Source organism: Harpia harpyja, chromosome 18 (genome assembly GCF_026419915.1).
Source record: "Harpia harpyja isolate bHarHar1 chromosome 18, bHarHar1 primary haplotype, whole genome shotgun sequence".
NCBI lineage: Eukaryota > Metazoa > Chordata > Aves > Accipitriformes > Accipitridae > Harpia > Harpia harpyja.
The window spans coordinates 17711112-17727882 of record NC_068957.1 but is presented as its reverse complement, the minus strand read 5'-3'; the positions used below and the strand labels follow the sequence as shown (position 1 = coordinate 17727882).

The 16771-nt window shown below is 38.2% G+C and overlaps 1 protein-coding gene across 7 annotated transcripts in view; it reads right to left on the bottom strand.

The window, feature by feature from the left end:
- LOC128153703 (integrator complex subunit 6-like) overlaps positions 1 to 16771 on the bottom strand; it is a 42734-nt gene that overhangs the window by 12479 nt on the left and 13484 nt on the right. For 4 of the 7 annotated variants that reach the window (XR_008239067.1, XR_008239068.1, XM_052813303.1 and 1 more), the window contains exons 3-9: positions 10641 to 10790; positions 9850 to 9939; positions 9360 to 9543; positions 8317 to 8445; positions 6153 to 6316; positions 4923 to 5075; positions 3322 to 3454 (exon numbers count right to left, since the gene is read on the bottom strand). Coding sequence is in view for 5 of the 7 variants with exons in the window: in XM_052813303.1 (XP_052669263.1) it covers positions 3322 to 3454; positions 4923 to 5075; positions 6153 to 6316; positions 8317 to 8445; positions 9360 to 9543; positions 9850 to 9939; positions 10641 to 10790 (1003 nt within the window). In the remaining 2 variants the exon portion in view is untranslated. Of the gene's footprint in view, positions 1 to 3045; positions 3127 to 3321; positions 3455 to 4922; positions 5076 to 6152; positions 6317 to 8316; positions 8446 to 9359; positions 9544 to 9849; positions 9940 to 10640; positions 10791 to 11053; positions 11070 to 16771 lie in introns of those variants that run through there. The other 3 variants (XM_052813307.1, XM_052813308.1, XM_052813306.1) reach the window with 3 other exon arrangements.

Below are 16771 nucleotides of genomic sequence, written 5' to 3'. Positions count from 1 at the left end.
TAATGCCTCTGCACTAACAGATATACTCATTTGTTTTAAGCAGCAGAGACTCAAGACTTCACATTCACTGAAAGTAGTATCCTTCCCTGCAAACAATCTAGCCAAAAATAAGGCACTACAATGTAAAATAGCATCCACCATTAAAAAAAGGTATTGTGGCACATTGATACAAAGTGTTTGGCTCTCCCTCCCAGTGTCACAGCATGCTATGTTCACATTTGTGAGAAAGGCAGCCCTTGGTTTCCAAAATATAAAATCATTACTTGTAGGTTCTCTCAAGGAGCCTGTAAAAGCATCAAAGGAAACTGTCCGTGTTGCAGTCCTTCATGGGAAGACATTTTCTAAATGCTCATCCTTCTGCATATTTAGACCCACAGAGAAAGGGGATTAACCACCTTCTCATGGTATTTTCATCATGGCCATTTCACTATTGCTTCTGCTGACGCTCCTAATGAACAATCACTCCTATTGCCCAGCAGTGCCTGCCCTCCCACTAATGCAGCTAAGATCAGGCAAGGAAACATCTTAGGCAAGGCAGAAGCCTTTAGAAATATACCTCATCTTTGCTAAGCTCTCTCTCTAACCCTTTGACTTCTACTTTATGAACTTGGCTGTATAATAGTTTTTAAATAGAACAGTATCTGAAGTACAACAGCTTTGCTAGTATCAGTTAAAGGCAACAATCCTTCAAGAGGAAATTTCTATAATCTGTGGGCCAAACATACTCAGCAAAGTATGTCAGCATCTGTCTCTGAAAAGTTCTGTCTTCAGAAGTCTGCCTCACACTGAACAAAAAAGATGATAAGAACTGCACCCTACTGCCTCGGTTCTCAGACCAAACCACCACCCCAAGCTAGTCATGATGCCTCTCTAGCCTTTCCTATGAGAGCAAAAAGGAGCTGCTCAGCTGCAGCAGCACATCCCACATGGTCTGTCTTACCTCTGTAAAAGAACTAGAGACCAGAATTTTTGTCAGACAACCAATTTACCATAGTGCATAGGTCAGGTTAACATATGGACTATGTTACACATACACACATATACAGTGTGGCTTCACTGTTCTATGAATTCTCATTAATTGGCTCCTTTCCTTACAAAGCTTCAGATTCTAAAAGCAGACCCATTAAGTTACAAACTAGGAGAAGCTACAGCATTCCCAAATCCACTCTTGCAGAAACTGAGATATAAAATCACCAGATCTATAGGATGTGGTGGTACAATTTACCTCCTTCAGTCACAGACCACTACAACTTGTTTCAGTTTGCTCAAGTATTGTCTGCAAGCTTCCTCATGCATGCCTATCTTACCCTGTCTTTTAGGGCTGTCTCTTAGATTATTTTCCAAAAACAGAATTAAAACTTCCCTGGCTCAAGAACACAGGAGGAAAACAAAAATGCAAGCAAAAAAAAGTCTTAAGCATCTTGCTATCTGTTTATAAGGTTGAACACACATAAGCCACCTGATACGACAGTACAAATACAGTTGTAAAGTGGTTTTGGCTTTGTCTGAAAGAGTCACTGGAAGGAACGGAGAGAGATTATCCACAGTACAATCCCAGGGTAAGTCCCAGGCCTCCAACACAATATTCTACCAGTAGGGCAGCAGCCACTAGAACCACACTGATGCGGCAATACAGGTAGTAGTGGCTGAAGAGAGCAGACTTCTGTGCTTGGAAGTTCTCACATCCTTTTTAACCAGGGTGAGAGTAATGAAAGATTGGTTTTACACATGCAAATCAGTCCTCTGCTGAACCATCAGTATCCACTATCGGTATGTATTAAGACAGACACAGGGGGAGGGTTTAAACAACCCCTACCTACCGAGACAAACACAGAGTCAGTATTTTTTAAAACATCTACAAATAATTTAACAGGTATGCTGCTTATCATCTTGGTAATCTGTACTACTACGGAGAAAAGGGGTCAGATCTGCTTTTGCGTTTTATGTATATTCCATGGAACTTAATTTCACCATGCCTTAGAGACCAAGGATAAACAAAGCCCTGGAATGAGATCTGAACCTAACACTTTGTGTATGTGTTTGTGTTAACAATATGGAATGCACAGTATTTGCATTCTAGAGAAAACATCTGCTCTACAACTCAGGCAACATGGAAGCTCTGCATTTTCCTTTAAACAGCCTTCAGAAATTTAAGATGTGGGATACCAGGTGATTAAACTACAGAATAGCACTACACATACTGAAAAAATGCCTTTCTCCAAAGAGTAGGAAGAGCTTTACACCCCTGCAAAAAAGGCAGGGGGAAGACAAGAGCTGCCAGGGAAGACACAGAACTGCAAATGTCAACACTGATGGCTTTTCAGCTAGTGGAGATGCTGCAGTAATTCAGTAGCCACAAACTTGCAGAAACTCTAATTTAGTCTAGAAATATCCTACTTGCACACTTTGGGACAATTATTAGGCTACATGGATGACTATATAAGACACATTCAAATTATCAGCAAGCACAAATTTCTTTTTTTGGTTATGACCATGATTACAAAAAAGCACTCCTGAACTCAGTTGTGGTTTTTTTTCTAGAAATGAATGGAAAAATCCTGTGTAAGACAGTTAAGAGTCAACATTAATTCTCTTGAGCTCCACTGTTACTCTGTATCACTAAACACACCCACAAAAACCAGAACAAAAAAAGCCTTACAGCATCTGTAACTAAAAGGGTTAGCAGCACCCAGTAAACTCTCCTCTCTGCCATTACCTTTATGCCAGAACCCTAATAGCCATAATTATTATGGCAGTTATTCACACAGTACCTTTTCATACCGTCTTTCCTGTAGAAAGTAATTTCATTGTGGGAGTGAAAAAAAACCACACTGGTCCTTTGGGCAGGGAAGAAATGTAGACTGTTTCACTGCTCAATTCCTTCTTACTGTTCTAAACTGCGTCAGGGAATTCCCTCTTCCCAACACCCATGACACAAACACTGCATCTGATCTTCCAGTAAAAAATTAGCTGCTACAAGAGCAACTGCAAAACCTGGATACACCACACCCTAAATGAGGGAAAAGAATGGAGGTTGAAGCTTACTCCAGGTTAAGGAAGAGGCTACGTGTCTAGGAGGTGAACAGCATCAAACATGCACTGGAAGCAGGTAGCTCTCCTCCTCTGCTGGAGAGAAAAAAAGGGAGAGGGGGTATGAAAATCCTCTCCTCCCAAATTATGTTAAAGAGTTTGCAACATTCTCTACTCTCTGATCTCCATTATTTTATAATGTCTCAAACTAAGGCAGAACACCAACCATTATTGTTTTTCTTTTACTCTGAAGTAGCTGCATTGGCAGTCCAATGTAAATTTATTACCCACCTAACAACGGAAGTAAAACAGGATAGTTGTAAGGCATCACAAAGAGGTTTACACAGGTTAAAGTAGTGCTTGCTTTTAAATACCCGAACGGATGGCCAAGTTCGCTGTATTTTCCACTGCTACTCACAAATACCTGACAAAGAATAAGAGATATTCACTGTATTAGAAGAATATGAAGAATATTAAGCATGGGGCATTTAAAAATTAAAATCAATCTGAATCTAATTGCATTAAGACAGCAAATTATAAAGAGCAGCCAAGTTCGAGGTTGCACATATCAGGATGAGCATGCACATACATTGCTCAATCACAAAACTGAGACATGCAACATCTAGTGTACCCCCAGACAATGTGGAAATGCTCTGCACAGTATAATCTTTAGTGCTTTACTGACACTACTTTGAAGTGATGCTCTGAAAAGAAACTTTTTAAGCACAGAAATTAAGCATAACAAACAAACATTCAAGAATGTCTTTTAATTACGCCAAGCACCAACATTCTTAACATTGGCTTTTTTTTTTTTTTTTGAGTGTATATATATGGGGTATTAACCTTGAAAAGCAATACATGCAAACAACTATTTCAATAGGATAAAGATGGTACGTATTCTTATTGGGACAGTCAACCCACATCTAACCAAAAATGGGTTTCCCCCAAAAAAAGTAAACCTTGCAGTAAAAAGGAAGTGTTTTTCCTCTGTTTTTTTCAGGGCATAAGGAACAGGGTTTGTTACGTGGTTTCTATGACAATGAGCCTATTTCTCAAGTTTGTAAGGGTCTGATACGTAGCTGGGAGAAAAAAAGCAGTTTTTGAAAAACAGCAGAGTTATTAAAATAACTTAGGCAAATAATGTACCTATAAATGCTTAAAGGACATTTTAAAAACTAGTTTATTAAAACTAAGTTAAATTTTTCTTCTGAATATGCATGTTAAATATTACAACTTAACTGAAAATATATCAGGGAAACAGAAACATGAAAGAGACACCTCCAAACACATCTTTCCATCACATTAAGCAAACTCCTGGTGTACTTATTAAGCCATTCTTTACAGGAACCCCATTCAGAAGGGAATTGCAATCCTTGTTTTGTAGAGGACACAGAAACAAGTCACTTATCCAAAAATCACAAAAGGAGCATGTGACAAAGGATTTCAGCAATAGAACTTTGACCTCTTCAAGGCCAATCTAGTCAACAAGATCAACAGCTTCCATTCAATTCCCATTAGCAGTTTCAACCATCTAGTGGAAATTATTTGCAGCTGTTGATTAGGTAACATGATGGAAACTAGTGCTAGGTTTTCCCTGTAAGCAAATGGAAGCCTACAGAGAATTTCAATTTAGCCAAAAATGGAACTTGCAGGACACATTTCTTAGCAAAATGAGATGGACCTAGAAACAGAATTAAATGAGATTACAAAGCCTGTAGAGGGAACACTCATTCTGATTCCTGATAATTCTATTAGAAAGGAGGTAACCGAAACCTTGACATGCTTCTTCTCATCAAATGCAGAGTCTGCAACCAGACCCCAATTCCTCAGGCTTACAAAGACTAAAGTACCTTAGGATACCCATTACATTTCTAGAATTAAAGGCCAAATACCTGCCAGCAGGTATGGGGAGACTTTCGTTCCAAGATGTACTGTGTTAAGGGTGAAGGCTCAAGCTCATACTTGTCAAAAGGAAGCTTGTCTATTACCATTGGCTCACAATCAACACAGGAGAACCTCACAACAGGGTGAGCTGTGCGCGGAGGCTAAAAGGAAGGGGGAAAAGCACATCAATTGTCTGGTATTTGCGATAAAAAAATCTCTTAAAAAGATACACAAGTGGATATTTTAGCATCCTATAGGCTTAAACTCTCAGTTTCCACAATTTCCTTTAACAGAGAAAAAAAGATACACGTTCCCACAACAGAATATAGATTAACCAGATATTTCTCTAACTTTAAAAAAAAGAAAAAAGCGCCACACACTGATACACACATTCTTCCCGCCAAGAGAAAAGCATGGTTAATATTCAGCTATTTATCTTGATATTTAAAAACCTCCATGTCAATCAACCTATAACAGCACAGATAGGTTTAAAGAAAACTTCAACTCTGCTTCCCAGCTTGATGTTCACAGAATTCCAGATGTGAAACCGCACTCTCTTCAAAGGATATCTTAAGATATTCCCCACAAGACTGATTTTTCTTCCTTTTGAACCGGGGAGGGAGGGCAGAAATGGACAGACAGTACCTTGAGCACTTGCAAAGTACAGAAACAACATGCCTAACAAAAACTAGATGTTTAGTAAGGCATGCCAAATGTACGATCATTTCAGTAAGAAAAGGAGAAATGAATGCTGTTTTCTCCTCATTTTCTGAATGGGGTAGCTCTTCTGTTTCAGTTTTAATTCTTCCTGCTAGTGAAAGAGTCCATACATGAAGTAATACTAAGCAGAGAAAACACGGTTGATCATCTATCAAAAACAAATACTCCTTTTTCCATATAAATACATTTTATAAAGCTTTGATTAAAATTTAATAGGCTCACTATGATTTGTGGTATGTGAAGTAATTTACAGTTCAATTTTATAATCTTTCAAAAGCCATTTACCAAAATTAACTAACCATATACATGGAAGTAAACCATCGAGATGCAAAAAACATCACAGCATACAGTATCTACATTAGATGATACCATTCTGTGTTAAAAACAGTTTTAACTACCCTTTTAAAGCAAAGTCAGATCATATTAGTAAACAGAGGAAGTAAAACACTACTGTAGTATTCGTTTTCAGTCTTTTTAATTAGGTGTAGAATCCTTTTTTCAGTTCTTATTTTACTTACCAGGGTTGGTGAATTCTGATCAGGCCAAAAAGATTCTGGGATTGGCCAATGCCCAACAGGAACACCCGTTTTAGGGTTAGGCCGTACATAAATGAGTTTATGACAACTATGCCACGGTTGAGAAGCAAATGAATTGATGGGTCTGGATGAATCAACAAGTCCATCTAAAATTTGAACAAAGCAAAATAACAACAAAAAGAAAATAAAGCGCTACATACATGCATTTGCCTCCCAGCAAAATTTCTGTATTAGCAACCAATAAGGAGTTTTATTACAATTGTTTCAAAGACATACAGATCTTTACATCAGTGGGTGAAAAAAACCTATACATTAAAATGTAGAATAGCATCATCTGAGAAACAATGATAACATTTGCCCACATCTACTCTTCTGCTCCTGTGGCATCGCCATGAGATAATTAGTGCAACAAGGCATACTCACATATTATGGAAAATGCTATTTGCTTCAGCTTAGTACTTTGACATAGATCTGATAGGCAACAGCAAGCCTACAGTTTTTAGTTCTGCTGCATCTGTAAAGACTGATAATTTGCAAAGCTCACTGACTGATGCTGCCATTAGTGGAAACTGAAAGTGGAGAAAAGTTAGATGCATCTTGCAGGTGCAGCTTGTGTAATATTTTTTAGTTAGTAACAATTCACAGATCACTTAAACCCCACTGTCTACTGGAAAGACCAGTGTTCTCTCCACCAGTCCACTGCAATATACCAGAGCAGACTCTTCGCACTGAGGACAAAGAATTTTGCAGCAGTACGGAATTTCACCATTAGTTTTCAAAGATTGCTCTTCAAAGCAAGCAGCACAGCATAGATCACCCATTTAAAGAATCTCCTTCATTTTAAAAAGATTTGACATTACTAATTTTCCTTGCTTTAGATAGCTGGCCAATACTACTATGGAAAACACCTTTCAGTTACATGTCAATTTGGTTTCTCTGCATTAAGTACACAATGATTTTTATAGCTTTGGTAGATCCTATCATATTTCTCTCTAGTTTCGGACTTTCCCAATTCCCATAAAGATGGAAAGTCTCAATATTTTTATACATTCATATCCACAGTGCATCACGATTTAAATGTGACAAAAATTTAAAAAACCCGAAAAACCAACAAATTTCACCAGTCATTTTGCCACATAGGAGAGCATTTGGGCCAACAGGCAGACAGGAATTTGCTGAGGTGCTGTCCTGCACAGCATTATAGGAAAGCCTTCCAATAAAATGACATTTAAATAAGCAAAAGGAGAAAAAAATATATACAGCAAGGAAAAGGCGATTTAAAAATGAAAGCAGGAATAAAACTGGCTATGCTAGGATGCTCAGGGGATCCCAAAAGCTATTATGTTTCTGACATTCCAGGAACATCCTCATTTCCTAAATATGAACTGGTCAGCTTGCTCTCCTTCCTTTCAGCCATGAATTTCTGCAAATCTGAAAAACTGCTCCACATTAAGAGTGCATTTTCTTCTTCCCTGTTAGGCACTTTAGAGCTAGCAAAATAATTCCTTGTTCTTTGCAGAGTTTTTCAGTTGCAGCTAAGAACATTCAACTGAAACTTACTGTGTTGTGATTAATAGCAGAATGAAAACATACAGAAAATTAAGCATTGAGATTAGTTTAGAGATGTTGAAGTGTTTAGATACACTAGTCCTGGATTTAATTATTTTAAAACCAAGTTTTGACAACACTGTAATTCAAGCTTTACTACTTCCTGCAAACATTGACTTCCCTCAGCCCCCCAAAAAAGAGGTGAGAAAAGATTGACAGGAGAGCTAGCAAGCAGGTCGATCATCCATACAAATACATGAAAACATATAGCACCATTTAACTTATCAAGGATCAAACACTTGTAAAAACATAACAAAGCCAAGACTAAACATAAGCAAACATAAAACCACTCAAAAGCTATGAACAGCACATCCATTATGATTTGGGGTATTTAAAGAGATACCAGAGCTCTATCACTGAAGCACAGAAGCTTTATAGCTGAATCGCTTTTTTAGAATGTATTAGGCATCCGATCCATCCTGTACACCACAGTGAAAAGCTGGTGGGAAGGACACTGAAGATGCTTAAGGACATTTGCATGCACACAAAACATTTCTTCTTGAACATTAGGGGAAAAAAAACAAAACAGTTACTATACCTTCTCCAATAGGAGCTGGATCTGGTCCTGACTTTTCAAAGTTAATAACAACTCCACTTTGGACTTTTTGAACTAGAGATTCTAAACACTGATTCAACATTCTTTGTGTCCGAACGCAGTAAGAACGACCTATGCAAGAGATAAATTACACAAGGAAAATATGAAAGCGAGTTTTGAGTAATCTTAGTTAAGGAAGATGTTTTATTATATAAGTCACACTGCCAAAGCTTTCAGTTTTATCCAAAATAATAACAGCAACAAACTTTGTACAAGTTTATGTAAAAGGCAAAATACTTCTCAAATGCAATACAACTGAGGGGAAAAAAACAAAAACAAAAACAAAAAAAACCCAAAAAAACCAAACAAAAAAAACACCAAAAAACCCACCAAACACAACACATCCTGCTGAGCTTTTACTCATTAGTAAAAGAGGCCATTAAGGCTAAATCAGGCTGGTCCGAGGCCAAGTTTATAAAAGGCCCTTAAGAACATCTGATTTCACCAAGTCTATGTAATCTATCTGCTTTTGTCTACCCAAACCTTACCAACTTCTATACACACCCGAACTTCCCCCTCCCACACAACATTTTTTTCAAGCACCAATCAAAAAAAAAAATTTTGATCACATCTCAAGGAACAGGCTCCAGAATTAATTCTTTTAAGATTAAATTTAGCTTATTAGCCCTGCAGCAGAATTAACATCTCAATAATACCTGTCCCACTCAATTCATCATTTAAATAACAAATCTCATGACTGAGCAAAGCCAACCTCTGGAAGGACAATCTAAGAAATTTTCCAATCCCTCCTACTGGTGCATTAAGAAAATTCTCTCGCATCTAGAAGATCTGAAATAGGAATATGGTTTTATTTCAAAGTGCTCCTGTGCTACTGGAAACCAAGCTCAAAAAACACCACACAGATTCACATGGACACCTAGTAATTCAGATGGAGAAAACAGCAAGAGATGAAGTTGAATCAAAGGAAAAGAAATACTTTAAGGCAAATACCAAATGTGAACCAAAGCAAAGTAACATCTAGTTACCTCCTGTAACTTCACACATCTGTGTGATAGCAGATTCGTCAGTAGGCACACTCCCAAGCTGCTCTGGTTCAGCAGATGCAGCTCCTGGCAAACGCAGCACTAGAGCAAACAGCCTTTGATCCCAACGAAATGGTTCTTTGGTTAATTCACTTCCAGGCAAAGGAGAATTCAAAGGAAGATGAAGCTGGTAAAGAAAGATTTAAGAATATTTCAAGTACTTGACAAACCAATACTCAAATTCATTCATTACTCTGTAAAGGACCCCACTTCTCTCCTATCCACTAATTTATCTGAAGTTATAGTCTGGAATCCCATGTGAACTATGAATTTACCGGCTGGGCAATGACAGCATAACTAGTTTCTGTTCTCTATTATAAAGAAAAGGTTGATGAAACAGAAGTACTATTAGCAGGAAAATACAATTAATATTAATCTCAGCATAGTACCAACTTGCAAGATTATAACTTGAAAGAATTTAATTCAAGTTTACCTCCTCTTGAACTCCAGACGTATTTGTCAGTTTGTTTCCATCTGTGATGGTAATCAAAATAGATGGCTCCAAAAAGAATGGATTCCTTCCCTAGAGACAAAAGCACAGGAATGCTAAGAGTAACCTTAACACTCAGTTATAGGCTTATATTTTTGTCATTATAAAATAAACAGTAAGATGAGCAATCTTTCAAAATAATCCTGTCATTTTCTTTCAATAGGTGTGGAGCCATAAAGAACTATGCAAGATGTGCTACTCTGTACACCCACACACACCCCCTAAAGATTTTTTGAATTACTAGTCTTTTTCCTCCAGTAATAGTACAAAATCCCTCTTAGCCCACAAAAGCAGTATATAAATGGGTAATAATACAGGGAACTCACAATTTCATGACAACAGTGAAAAACTCTTCAAATGTGAGAGAGGGGAAGTCAGGACATTAACTACAGATAACAAAACTGCAAAGCAGATTCACTACCATCCAGTGTACATACTCCCACACATAGCAATTGTGTGTCTACAGTCGGGGTCATTTATACTACTGCTTTCTTTGTAGCTCAAAAGGAAAAAAGTGCTAGTATATTCCAGGGTATGTTCAGCAGATGTAATAAGAAAGAAAAAAGAAAAAAAAGTTCACTGTGTATTAAAACTTGGGACACACAGCTATCCAACATTTTTAAAAAGTAGTAAAATGCAAAACCGAACTTGAACCACCAAAATCCCTTGCCCGCTATAATTTCGAAAAACACAGAAAAATAAAGAAGGCAGAAGACTATAAAAAGATTTGTTACCTGTCCATAGTTGTCTATTCCAGACACTAATCTGTTGAGATTTAACAAGTCAAATGATGACCTGAGTGCCTGACCAAGGGTAGTTAGTCCTGAAGCCTGAAGATTTTTCAGTTCATTCATAAATGTTGCATGGTTTTCCTTCCATCCAGCCTATTACATAAAACAAAAAAAGCTTATTAGTTATTTTAGCAACAAACAGCAATCAACTGCAAGTTGTCGTTTATCTCCCTTCCCACCAAAAATTAGATTATATTCCTGATTAATGGATACGCTGCATCATTTACGTGCTATACACACCTAATTCACGTATGCACAACTTGATGTGAAACAAACAGTTAACACTACAATGGGACACTCACAAAACACAAGCACTGTCAAGCATTTGAAAAAATTTGCAAATACCCAGCTCTTACCATGAGAACTGCTGTAGAGGTGATGGAATTAACAGAAGTATTTGGATTTAGCATGTGAATATTTTATTAGAAGAAACTGTCAAATTTGGAAATCAGAAATGCAGCTGCCAAAGTAATAGCGATGATAAAACAAAGATACAAGCAGCATAATGTTGCTGCTTCTTCTGTCATACACCCATCCCCCTTTTATCCATAAATCGAGGCTGCAAGGAAAGAAAGGATGCATATGCAACGTGTACTAATGCAGGAGTTAAAAAAATCTAACAGTGACAGTTAAAAAGAAAAAATATAAAGAACTAGTAGTTAACAGTGACTGCCATCTTTGCTCCCTAGTCCTCCCCCTTCCACAACATCCCCAAGTAGGAAGCATGCAAGCGTATTTAAAAAAAATCATAATCAGCTATTTTTAATACATTGCATGACTCTCACTCAACTTTTCCGTTTTTCTTGTACTTCCTCCACACACCTCCCAGGCTCATTTCATGCCTTTTAATGTATTATCAAGCACCCTCTGTCACTTCTGCATTACAAACCCCCCTGCCTTTCTCCTACCTTGGTATTTCAACTGCCAGCCTTCCAGCTACACTATTCTGTCCTTACTTTCCAGCACAAAACTTTCTATGGAGTAGTTGCAAGCACCCCATGTAACACAGAACCAAATCATTGTTTAGAGTGTCTCAGTATCACAGCTTGAAATTCTGGAAGTCATGAAAAAAGTTGTTATTGCTGACAAAGCTTGCAGAACATTCAAAGGAACAGCAAAAAGTGATGAGGATGAATCAGTTCTACCAAGCACTCTGAATCCTACACGCATCAGCTGCAGTTCACATACCCTTCTCTTAAAAAGTGGTACACTGCCGAGTTCGTAAGCTATTTTAGCAAACACTAGCTCGCAGGGAATCGGTGCAGGATTTAAACTGCCTCAAGTAAAACAAGCAAAGCTTGAAAACCCCAGATATTCACACAATTATCAGCCTTGCTATCACATCTTACTCTCCAAACCATTCCTGCAGTAAGCAAGCAGTTATTCATCCAGGCTCACTACCATCTGGCACCGGAGACATTCCCATGCTCCACAAGGAATCCTAGTTACGCAGACATGGAGGGAATCATTTCAGACAGTCTGACTTTTGCTGGGACAACCTCTGAGCAGGTCCTCTCCTCCCCGGGGCACTGGGCTCAGCAACAGTTACCTGCTGACTACTCCATGCTATACAAGAACCTGAAAGGACAGGATTTTCCTGTACTTTTTAAACAGATATATCCCACTGCCAATCTCTAGTACACACTGTTGGCTGCGCAGATGGCCATAGGACTGACAAGTTTAGAGCCATAAACAAATACAAGAATGGAGCAGAAAGGAAAGACATGAGATGATCAATGTCTCTGCTCAGACCTAAGCTAGGAGGACTGAGAAGGGCTCCTTTTCAGAATCAGAAGTTATCATAAGGAGATTCAACAAAAAACAGTTTTTGGTCAAGTTTAGCTCCCTGCACCAGTTCTTCAAGCTTTAGAGTACTGCAAGGGAGACAGAGAAAATTCTGCAGTGGAGCAAAGAAAGAACAGACTTCCAGCAGGACTGGCCCAGTTTTATCATCAAATTGCACTTGAACTGTACTCAACGGAACAGTGTAGTTCGATCAGCTGGGTAATTCTCAATAAAACACCATCAACATCCCCTCACCACAGCTTAACAAAATACAGCATCTCACCAGCTGAGCCACAGCAACTCCCCACATGTGCTCTCAGCCCAAAGCAAGAATAAAGTAAGGGGTCATTGGTTTGGAGTAAAAGTCACTTAGTCAATGAGTAAAAGAACACCAAATCCCAACGAGTTTGCCTTAAAACAATTTAAAATGAACAATTACAAGAATCTTTTTGTATGCATCCTATGAACCCTTAGATGTAGGTGAAACTGCTTCGTTTTGTCTGGTAAAAACATCAGATTAGTCCAGCTTCTTGAGAATAGCCAGGCTGTAGTTCAAAAAGCGTTTTCCAGCAAAGACTGCTGTTTGAGTTATTTGTTGCAAAAGCACATGGCAGGGAATAAAACATTTACTAAGGAAACACTATTCCTCGCCTACAACTCTTGATCTGACCTCTAAGGAAATTAGGAGTATTTCTTTGTAAAATTAGCAGAATCTCCAAATATCAGTGGAGATTCTTATTTTCCTTTTCTGAAAACACTTGCTTGGCTTCCAGCTCCTACGGTGTTTGATCTAGCTGCAGTGTGGTCAACTGCCTGCAAAATATGCTGCCATTTTTCCCATGCGTAACTGAGTAAACCGAAGGTACAAGGAGCAGCTGATCACCACTGGTTTGCCTTCAAAGAAAATAATTTTTCATCTTACAGCCTCTCACAGGATCTTTAAAGATAAAGCTGAGGAGAACTGTACCTTTTAAATAAACAGAGTAGTACTGAAGAATTTTTCATTAAGTGAACAAGGGCAGCAAATGCAAGATTTCCTAATTCCATACCCAGTTTTAAATAAAGGTCTGATCAGTTAGTGTACCACATTCTCTAGCCTAAACAAGCTTTTTGAATCAAAAACACCAGAATTAATGACAACAAGGTCTACTTCTGTGAAATGTTTTTTCCAGAAGGACTCTAGCCGATATATATAATTACACATGTATTTCAGGGACAGAAACTAAAGCCCCAAAGAATTCTATATATTCTCCCCTCCATATATAAAGTAGGATCATTCTTAGGGCAAAATAAAGAGTCAAGTACATAATACAGAGCATATGCATAATGAGTTCAACAAAGCACTTTAAAGTGATTAAATAATAATCCTTCCTAAATTCAAAACACTGCCACTAATGCTGCTTCGAAAGAAGTGCTGCTTTTATGTAGTGCTACTTCCATTTGCCAGCAGAAACACTAATGACCAAAAAAACCCCCCACCAACCAATAAAAAAACCAAACCTCCACAACCTTAGAGGACTGAACACATATTCTACAAAACCTATGTATCGTCCACAAGTCCATAATTATGAAGTCAGAACTAAACATTAATTATTTTAGTTGTTTATGAACCAACTGTAACATCGTGAGTAATTTCTCATCATCTTCAATATTACATTCCTACTTAATAACTTTTATGCCCAGAACTTATTAATAGCAATCTCAGCAGCTTTTGTCTTGTCACTATGTTACTAGCTTCTCCTTTGACAATTTATACGAACAAATAATTTTAGCCTGTATACACATACCAAAAGACTTTCAAAGATAGCAGAGAAAAAACCAAGTACTATAAGCAAAAATCTCATCCTGCCTGCTTATGCCAAGAACAGGCAAAAATGCAGTGTCATTTAGCCTTCTGTGTTGACAACTGCAAGCTCTGGATACCATCCTACAAAACCCTGAGATTTGGAAGCAGCATACCACCTTCCAGCTCCTGGCTTCGGCCTTTGCAAGCAAATAATACTGAAAAAAATAACATACTTAAAAATTAACATTTTTTTCTCATGACTTAGCTTTCAGACAAATCCATGCCCTGCTCTATTCACCATACAGCTACAGAAGCATTTAAGCTGCTTCAAGAAGCAGGTAAGGTCAAAATTGCTGTTTTCAGCAGTAGATAGGCCCAGATTATATAGATTTCAGACAAATGTCAAGGTGAACAACCTAGTGAAGAGAATGTTTTATTTACCACAACCAGAACCAGGACTAACCGAACATCAGAAGGAATAGAGTTGAGCAGCAAAAGGAAGTCTCATTCAGATCAGTAGCTTAAAAAGACCTTCAAGACATCAGAGAAACAACAGAAGCAGATTTCAGTTGCAAGAGGCAGGAAAGAACATCTTATAAAATGCTTGGGGGGCAGGGGAAGCCACCACCTTTATCACACAAAAGGAAGCAATATCAAAGTACAAGTAAAACATTACGAAGTTTTGAATACATGTAACACATAAGCATTGTAATCTCACCTACACTAGCTTAAATGTCATATTTATTGGTTTATTGTAGTGTGGTTGGTTGGTTGGTTTTGGCTTTTAGGGGTTTTTTGCTGTTGTTTTGGGGGTGGTTTTGTTTTTGTTTAATTTAAAGACAACACAACATTTTTGGGCAGCATGGTTGTTTCCAGGTATTTCTTAGCACGGTTTGGTCAGCCTCCAGGGGCAGACCCAGAGGTTGGGCATCAGAGCAAAAGAATTCCAGGCCCAAAGCAGCCTCTCCTGATTTCACCAGCTCCGTGAAATCCAAGGAGCTGATGCTTTTGAGGCTGCAAGTCTTCATCTTTAGTGTTTCTACAGGCAATGCCAAAAGACAGAACTGTAGAGTTTATTGTTCACTGGATTGCTTTCAGATCTGATTCAAAAATTATAACATTTCTAAAAATAATCTTCCAAGTAAAGACAATTTGCAATCTAGCATGCCAATCACAACAGTCTGTGTTACAGTAAGTACTCAATATTTATTTAAACATACAGATTTTTAGAGTACTGCTAATGTTCCTCTACAAAGAATTAGATTTTAGATATTACAACTTGTTTAAAGTATTTAAGTTTCTCAATAATTCAAGCTATTATTAAATGCACCCATCTTCGGAAAACCTAGACTAGGTCAGGATAACATGCCTGTGGCATACTAGGTTGTCAGTGACATCCATTTGGAAAAAATAAGAAAAAAATCCAGCTATTGAAATCTGAAACCACTCCTGCTATGGAATTTGCAAGTACTGTGTGAAGACAGTGAAACCAGCAGAGCATTTTGCCTTCCAAATCATCAGAATGGTTAATTTTTAAGTTACCTTTCTGTTCACTCGTAACTGTACAAGTGATCACCACTCAAACCTGTTCACATCTATGTGTGTATCAAGCAAATGTTTCTTTTCTAGGGAACTGAAGTTTGGACCCCCTATAGTGCCAGAGGCTGCTTCTCCAACACCAAAATACCTTCACCTCTTCGTAATCTCCTGAACACAGCCCCAGCATTGCTCAGTGGGTTCTGCAGCAAGGAATACCCTCCTATGTAACCCAGAGCTTCCCTGCCCCAGCTTCAGCAACTCTGGAATTGGAATTCTAGCAAACACAAAGACTTATCTTGGTCATCCCAGTTTTGCTATGGCAAAACTTAGCAAAGGGGGAGAGGAGAAGTCCTGGTACCATGTGTCTCCCTGCCCCATGGAGGAAAGGGTTATGCTGCTTGTTGGTACAAAACAATCAATGCCCATGCTACCCCCATGGTTTTTATTTGATGTTCAGAGATTTACTAGTTAGAAGTAGTGCACAGCAGAAGAAAGGTACTGACTACGCTATAAACGTTGTGTCTTATTTAACATGTAAAAGTCCTAAAATAAGTCAACATCACACAACCTACACCACCTACTAATTTCATCCTCACAAATGTTTGTCTACACTGTGCTAATGGGGCAGAAGGAACAGCTCTAAGAGACACAGACATTGACTCTCCTCCAAATAATTATGAATGCCATTTTTGAGGCAACAGAGCCCTCGGGTTCTATCTATACCTTGGCTGCAGAATAACTCTTCTCTCATTTCAGTACCTGTGCTCTCTAGTTACTTTTATGCAACATACCAGTCCTGTCACTGCACAGTATCAAACAGCCCTTAGTAAAGAAACTCACAAGATCAATTATTTTTTGTTCTTGGCACAGGACACAGCATCACAACACCCACCTCTTAGATATGAGATTAGCATACCTCCAGCACAGAAAGATACTGGCACACAGGCCTGAAATCAGCTTATCA